Source organism: Porites lutea, chromosome 4 (genome assembly GCF_958299795.1).
Source record: "Porites lutea chromosome 4, jaPorLute2.1, whole genome shotgun sequence".
Classification (NCBI taxonomy): domain Eukaryota; kingdom Metazoa; phylum Cnidaria; class Anthozoa; order Scleractinia; family Poritidae; genus Porites; species Porites lutea.
In genome coordinates this window covers 30,049,305-30,057,636 of record NC_133204.1, presented here as the reverse complement: position 1 = coordinate 30,057,636, position 8,332 = coordinate 30,049,305, and the positions used below count along the sequence as shown (strand labels likewise).

Sequence of the window (8,332 nt, the reverse complement as noted above, 5' to 3'; positions counted from 1 at the left end):
CTTCCTGCGTTGCCGCTGAGCAAACGCAGACTCTTTTAGAAAAGTTGCTACTCAGCGGTTGTATTTTTTTGTTGATTATTTGTTTTCGAATTTTTGTTTGGCGTCTCGATGCAGAAATTTTCAAGTTCTAAGCTTTGAATGCCAGAAAAACGATATTCGTTATCATGGAGAAACTATTCGAGAAGATTGGAGACCATTTTAACAATCCGGAGATGTCTGACCGAATTTTAGTGGTGAAGATTAGAACAGATGGTTGGGAAAAATTGGAAGCCGCACGCCGGGTAAAAAACATGACAAAAACCAGTTCGGACAACAACGAGGATTCAAGTGTACCAACAAAAAACACGTCTGGAGGAAACACAAATGTAAGACTAGAGGAAAAGCAATCGGTAACTTCTGATAAAGGCAGCGATGTGCCGAGTTCTTCCGTAGAGGAGGGCAACGCGTTTGGAAACGTGGATAGTTCTAGTTCTAGAACCGTGAGTAGTTTAAGCTGCGACTCAGGAATTAGCTGTGAAACTTTGCCTTCCGAAGCAAAACGAACTGTGAAAAGTAAAAAGCGCGAGGATTCACTCACTGTGGTTGAAAACAGAGAATCTGTTGCGAGGGATAATTTGGATGTGGAGAAAACTAGTGATTCGAACGATGCATCGACCAGTAGCACCGTGTCCTCACCTGAACTAGACTTGGATATCGCTTACACCAAGTTGTTACTAACAGACATAGGCTACGCAAATAAAGCTGGTGCTATTGGCCTTACTGGTGCAACTAACTCAAGCTTGACTTCCGGGGAGAACGAGGTTAACAAAACAGCCCCAGATAATGGTGTTTTAAAGGCAAGGGAAGAGGACTTGGTATTAGCTGATACTGTTATCCGTGAACATCAGCTTTGTGTCCACAGTTTCTGGTTGGCATTGAATAGCTCTTATTTCAGGAGCCTGTTTTTCAGCTCTGGAATGAAAGAAACCAAAGTAAAAAAGGTAGGAAGCAAGATTCCCAGGATTGGAGGTTACAGTGTACCCATGTCAAGCACTGTACATTTTAGGGCATCATTTTCATCATCACCATCATCATCATCACCATCATCATCATCATCATCATCATCATCATCATCATTATTTCGAGTCTCCTCAGGCAATGCTGTACCACACAACCAATCAGAGTCTAATTGAACAATTCCCACTGTGAGGCAGCCAATCACAGCCCTTTCCCAAGATCTTGGGAACTCAATACAGAAAATTCCTTTTCTGCGTGCAAAAAAGTAACGGGAGACTTCTGCATTCATGCTAACATTGATTGTGATACCCAGTTGGGAAGGGAGGCACTAACCAGTGGGGGTGTGTTACCAAGGCTTTCAAACCTGGAGGTCCCTTGTTTAAGATGAAAGCTGCTAACCTGTTGAAGTGAAGAGACCTTTTAGTACTCCAAATAAAATGCACTGTTTAACAACATCTCTACTGTTTCTTTAACTCTTTGTCTACAGATCAATAATTAGTTAATAATAATATTAACAAAATTGATGGATTTCCACGACACCTGTAAAGTGTTCCTTTTGAATCTGTCAATAACCAGTTGCACGGATTATACCACACTTGTAGACCACTCACCAGCAAGGTTCACACTCTCTTTGAGGCATCCTGGCCAGAATGATACCCTGTTCAGGATGATAAATAATGAAAATGTATTCGATGAAAAAGTACTCCCTGTGTAAGACTTAAGACCCTAAAAGCCATTCCCTGTTTGGCAGCATCTATCCCCTGCCTCCTAGGACACCCCAATACTAAAAATACGCTAATTTTTAAGTACTTATATCATATTCATTTTGGACTACTGGAATATTTTTTATTGGCTGCAGGTTTTGCAGTATCCCCACAAGCTCTCTTTTGTTTTTTACTCTTCATAATGTTTTTGTAGTTGCTTGGATATGTCCCAGGAAATGAACAGCAGTGTGTTCAAATTCAGTTCAAACTTTGCCTGAACTTTATTTTTATCCACGTTGACCACTAAAGTAATAACTTAAAGCATTTTGGCAATGGGTTTAATTCATCCATTTTGTCATTTGTCTCACCAGGTTGAAATGAACATAAGTGAGTCATTGTCAGCAATGTTCCTGTTGTTAATTGAGTCATTATATAAACCTGAGGTTGTGATGACAGAAAGTGTGGAGAATCTTCTCATCCTTATGAGGCTTGCACATGTTTATGATGCAGAAAGTACTCTTAAGACATGTCAAAAGTAAGTTGTACCCATGGAGATCATTGTTTAACACAACTACACATTCTTTTATGTACCACTTCTTTCCTCTAACACCTACATGTGCTTAACCAGATGCCCTTTCTACCCTTCTCCCTTGTGTCCCCAACCGTATCTGTTACAGCTCAAAATTAAATTCAGGTTAAGTTTTTTTAACCTAGGTTGATTCCCAATTTCCTTTGTCCCCTAGCCCTAATTATTTGAGAATTAGGGCTAAGAGACAAAAAAAAAAAATTGAAAATCAACCTAGGTTAAAAAAGTTTAACCTGAATTTAAATTTGACCTGTAACATATCTCCTCCCTATACTCCTCTTTCTCCTCTATCCTTCCCTTCCCTTGTACTTTTCTCCCCTCCCCTCCTATTTTCTTTTCATCCTCTTTCCCCTCTCCCCTACTACACTCCTTTTTCACCTTCCTTAACCCTTTACCTTTTTAACATCCCTTTTCTTCCCCTCCCTTCTTCTCATATCCAGTGTCCTTTGATGTTCTTTCCTCATCATTCATTTCTTTCCTGCTTTCTTTTTTTTTGCTTTTCCCTCCTATTTCTCTCCCCATCTCTAGGCTAGCTATTCATCAACCAGTATTTTCTTTTCAGACCTGCTTACTACAGTATCTTGCTTTATCATATACATATGAATCATAAATTGTTACATGCAATTTGGAGCTTATAAACAGACCTCACCTTTAAATGTACTTTGACCTTGTCCCAGGGAGAGTTCCTGTAATTGAGTGATAACATGTATTTATCTGCAAGTAGCAATGTGAATGGTTTAATAATTGAAATTTAAACACTTTTGAATTTCAGATTGCTTGGGTCTGCTGAACTTACAGTTGAGATTTGTGACAAATCACTGAACATGCAAGAACATGAGAGGTAAATTTTGAATTGATATTTAAAATGACTAATGTAGCCTGCATAGCAGGAGCGCGAGAAGGAGACACACACGTATTGCGTGTCTCCCTTGCACGTGCCCGTTCTCTCTTTTGGCCACTACTTCCAAGCGCCTGCTATGCAGGCTATGACTAATGCATCTCACTGGCATGCAAGCATCACTTGTGTCCTCTGCTTTTCACCGCCTGCTTTTCACGTGAAGTGAGGGAGACATCTGAGTGCAGGCCATATAGTCTGTTGTTATTGTTGAGTATCACCATTTTTATACCCTACATGTACACTGTTAAATTAATGAAGGATCTTCAGGTTTGACTACAAGTTACTAGAGCCGCCCCCTCTTCTTTTGGCACTTTGTCCATGACATGATGACACCACTTGAAAAAGTTAGCCAAACGTTTTCAAGTTGCAAACTTTTTCCTTATCTTTGTTTATCGTGAAAGACAACCACAAGCAGTTACCCTTTTAAGGCTGCATTCATTCTCTATACCATAGGAGGGGGCGGGGGGGGAGGAAGCAGAGGATTTTTGTGGGGGTCTTAAAAATTTTTGACGGGAAAAGGGGAGATGGTTAAAATTCTGATGGCAGGAATGGGGCATGCAAATTTTTTTAGATTCCATTGAAAGATTAAGTATTATTTTGTAACATTATTGATACACCACTACACAAGTGAAGTTCGTTATTTTCTATTTCAGTGAGGGACGTTTTTATTATCATTTCCCCCGGCTACAATGAACATGGCCCCCGGCTACTTTCATAGGAAAATAGAAGAAAAATAAAACCAAAAGAAATCCCTGATATGGGCTGTTAAGAACCAATCAAATTCAAGCATTTTGTTATTGACACAATTATACATACCCTTACTTTCAAGTTTAGGCACCTAGACGCAAAGGAGGGGTTCCTTTCACGCTGTCAGCGTCAGTTCTGGCATCTCGTGGCCTCCTACTAAGCATGCGGCACTATTTCGAAAATCCTAGGAATTGTTAAATTATATTGCTTCTTTAAGAACTTAACGGCATACCAGTGCACACAGTATTTGAAAATTATGTTAATATTTCTCCTTTTCAGACTTCCCGAGATGGCAGAGTTTATACGCCGCTGTGAAGAATTTCTTGTTGAAGAATTCAGTCCGTTAGATTCTCAGTGGTCAAATGAAGACTTTCTTTCCTTGAGCGCAAATGGCCTGCAAAAAGGTTTGTTCTTTTAAGGAATTATCCGCGACAGGAGCTCATTAACCGAGCGATCAAATTCTGCGATCAGAGGCCCTTCGATCTTGCCAGACAAGTCGACTTATCTAGGAAGATCGGAGGGCCTTTACTCGTAGGGTAACATAGTCCAATCCATTGCTTTAAACCCTATTCTTCGATCAGGAGGTCCTTCTTCCCTGCTTTCTCTTTGTCCGTCGCCTGTTACTGAAACCCCTGCACTGGTATTTTTTAGACGCAGTTTTCCCCTAACAATATCGTGTGTTATCTCATGCAGTTCTATCCAGTAATGATCTCTGCGTATCGTCGGAAAACACCGTGTTTCTTGCATTGATGAAGTGGGCAGAAGTGAATGAAGTCTTTGATGAACAACTTGAGCCGCTGCTGGAACTGGTTCGGTTTAAATCCATGACAATCAACTACTTGCACGATGTAGTGACCAGTGATCATCCTATCGCATCTACAGTTGCAAGGTTTCCTCTGTTGTTCGAAGAAGCTGTGTTCTACCATGCGTTTTCTAAGGTAACTGAAGAATCCATATATCATTATTCGGAAAGGTTAAGTTGCTCATCAAATGAGTTTCCGTGCCGACGTTCGAGAAAAAAAATAGACTGCAAAAGAGCCCGTATTTGTGCGTAGGTCAGGAATGCGCAATTTTGCGTCGCCGGTGCTTTGCGCCTTGGAAACACGATTTTGAGATTTAAAAAAACAGACTGTTTTGCAGTCTGGCGAAAAAAAAAAGGTCTTCGAGCAAGATGTCACTAAAGGATCTGGGGCCTGTTTCTCGAAAAGCCCGGAAACTTTTCGGGCCCGAAGGGAAATTTTAATCAAAACCTGTTGAATCAGTAGCACAGTTCTTAACTAACAAACCGTTCAATTTTGCTTTTTTAACTGATAGTTTTATTGTATCATTTTCAAAACTTTTAAAATTTACAAGGTTGCTTCTCCTCTAATCAACTTTGGTAACACACTCCCGAAAGCCGTCAATAATCTTTGATAACATGTTTGTAGTTGCTGGCGCTTAAGGACAAAATATGTAAGCAAAGTAAGTAGCTTCTCTGACAGGGATGCTTACCTTTGAAGATTTTCTGCTTGCTCTTATTCCCGTTCGGTTGCAGATTTCTCTCAGTTGTTACCACCCAAAAAAGACCGTCGAATGTGATAAATTCTTCACTTGCTCTCATTCCGGATAGGCCATATTGACCCAACAACAACTGTCTTAAAGAATCGCTTTGTATTGTTAGTCACCAACATTTAGGAGATGTCAGCATTCATGAATGTTTGCTTGTTTTTCCGTATTAACTGGCTACTTCCTTGTCACTGAAAATTAACAGGAAAGACAATGTGAAGAGGGGGAACCGATTGCGAGGAAAGCTTATGACGAGCCCGTTGTGTTTAACTGGACAGTGGACATCGGAGAAGACATTGAAGTGGAAAAGAAAAAGAAGATCATCAAATCTCCCCATTTCTGGGTCAGCGGATACGAAATGTAAGAAACGAATAATAAATGATAATTGCAGTCGAACCTGCCATCTCCTAAAATAATGCGAAGATTTAAGAGGCCGCTTACGAGAATCGAACAACAAGGTCTCTTCCAAGAAATGGTCCGAACACATCTATTTTTGGAAGGGAGTGTATTGCATGCAATTTTACGATGTGTGTGGTTTCGTGTTGTCACTAAAAGTTCTTTGCATACTCTGAGTAGCGTTGTGCATAAAACGGACTAACAGATCAGACCATTCTTCAAGCGGTTGCCTGAGAGATTGAAAACAGTGGAAAGTTCTATACCCTCCGAGCAGAGGTTTATCTCTTGCATGGCTTTTAGCGACTGACGAGGGTCGTGAACGACTTCGTAAACGCTAAAAAGCCATGCAGGAGAGAAACCTCTGCTCGCAGGGTAAAAAAATCTAAACACCATAACCTCAAAAAGTGGTCGCGGTCGATTACGAGAGGGGGTCGTTTATGAGAGGTTCCAACTGTATAGATTATATTGGGAAACTTTTGGTCTTTATGGGAGGGGGCCCCTTACGTCGGGTGATCGCGCTCGTTCAAGATCGATCAATCGATCGTTCCAGTCCTAAGAATCAATAACATCAATTTTCTCCCAGCAATATCATGACATCATCAATAAAAAAGGTTATGAGAATACAAAAAATGATCACCAAAGGTGAAATGCTTTATCTTTTTTCAAACTCGCTTTTGTGTGGTGATCTTTTATGTGGATATTGCGTGTTATTGTAAAATTACAACAGGGATCTATCATATTTCGCAGCAAAATGTATCAAAACTAATAAGAAATCGCTTCGACTATCTCCCCGTTGGAAAAAACATAGCAAAGTACTTACTTGACGCATTTTATGTTAAATGTTTTGAGCTGTCCAGAAACCGTTTACAGATTATCGTGTCCTACACCGAAGCGTGCGAATTTTTAGTGAATTTGTTTCATCATAGTTAACTAAGGTTTAAATGTTAAAATGAAATTTGCCTTTTTAGGTTCTTGGAGCTTAAGCTGAGGACTTCCGGTTGCCAAGGCCTTTACTTAACGATAAGCACACGTGACTTCCGCCACAACAGCAAAGGATTTGTCAAGTTGGCTTACTCTCTGACTTCAAACTTCCCGAAGGCCACGCGAGTAATCAACGAAGCGGACGTGTTTGACCGCGAGGGATCTGGTTGGGGGTATGAGGAATTTTTTCCACTTAGCTGGTCAGAATTCAAAGATCAGTTGAAACGAACTCCTTTGATTATTACGTCACAAGTCAGCCTTCTGGAGTAGTAAAATTAAAACAAACTCAATCGTGCTGTGTTTAACGTTTAAGTAGTTACTTCTACAATGAAAGTGGAGTTAAAACTATTTTTAACCAAGCGGACAGTGACGCCTAAGTCGATGACCGTGCCAGTATTTTATTTATTAATTAGGTAATGTATTTTTAAAGGTGGTCCTATTGATAAGCCTTATTGGCTTCCTTGGTCTTCCTTGCCTCATCGTTTTTCTTTATTTTATGTATATATTTAACTTATATGGGAAAATGATAATAACATAAAACAATAAGTGACGGCCGTTCCGAAGAAGACTGTACTTAAACTGCCGGGGCATGTTAAAAGTCCTATGGTCTAATTTCCGGTGGTTTACATTTTCTCTGTATAAAAAGGCATGTGTATATGTTATAGCTAGCTTAAGTTATTATTTAAAAGAGGAAATTATTCCTAGGAAAATGCTCTCTTAAAAGAAAAGAAAACTAACATGTTTGAAAGAGGTGGTGTCACGCAATTTATCAAAATTCTAACAGTGAGACCTGCCACCAATTTGATTTAAACATAAAAATATCTCCTCAAAAATAACACAGCTGATATAAAACGACGCACAGATGGAAAAACTTGATGAAGATTGAAACGGATTGAAATTGTGGGTTTTGAGAACTTGTTCATTCTCGACTCCAGTACTTACGCCTGTGACCAATGTACAGTTGACTCTGCGCGCAAGCTCTGGGAAACACTGCGCCGGCGTAGCCAAGATCTGGCTATTTGGGCCTCACGCTCTTCAATCCAACCAAAACTCATTCCCGACCCCAGTGCTTACGCTTCTGACTGGCCGTCATGAGCAGAAGAGCTCTGGGGTAGAGTTTGGAACTTGTTCGACTGACAGTTTTTCAAAAGCCATTTTTATTGTTTGTAACGTTTAATATGATTCTTGGGGACATTGTTTGATTATGTCATCCACAAGTCAAGCAATTTCTCAAGTTCTACATCGAACTAACATGAAAAACAAGATGAACCGTTTCCAGCCATGACGCAGTCCCTTATTTTGGAATGCTTTATATGGTTTGCATAGGAAAGAACTGCAAACAGAAAAATGAAGTCTCTGGCTTCGAAACGCTGTGGGAGGAGGAAGTTGTGATTGTAATTTTGAGGCAGAATAGGTATTGTAAAAATGTAAATAGAAATATAATAAAACAAGAAAATTGAAAAAGTAAAAGGAGGGAGA

The 8,332-nt window shown here is 39.9% G+C and overlaps 1 protein-coding gene across 1 annotated transcript; it reads left to right on the top strand.

The window, feature by feature from the left end:
• Window positions 1-57: 57 nt before the first annotated feature.
• LOC140933261 (uncharacterized) lies at window positions 58-8,323 on the top strand. Its single transcript, XM_073382787.1, has 7 exons — window positions 58-980; window positions 2,072-2,235; window positions 3,059-3,127; window positions 4,211-4,335; window positions 4,625-4,869; window positions 5,682-5,836; window positions 6,841-8,323. Exons 1-7 carry the CDS (start codon window positions 165-167, stop codon window positions 7,121-7,123), a joined length of 1,857 nt encoding a protein of 618 aa, XP_073238888.1. The 5' UTR covers window positions 58-164; the 3' UTR covers window positions 7,124-8,323.
• Window positions 8,324-8,332: the final 9 nt, after the last annotated feature.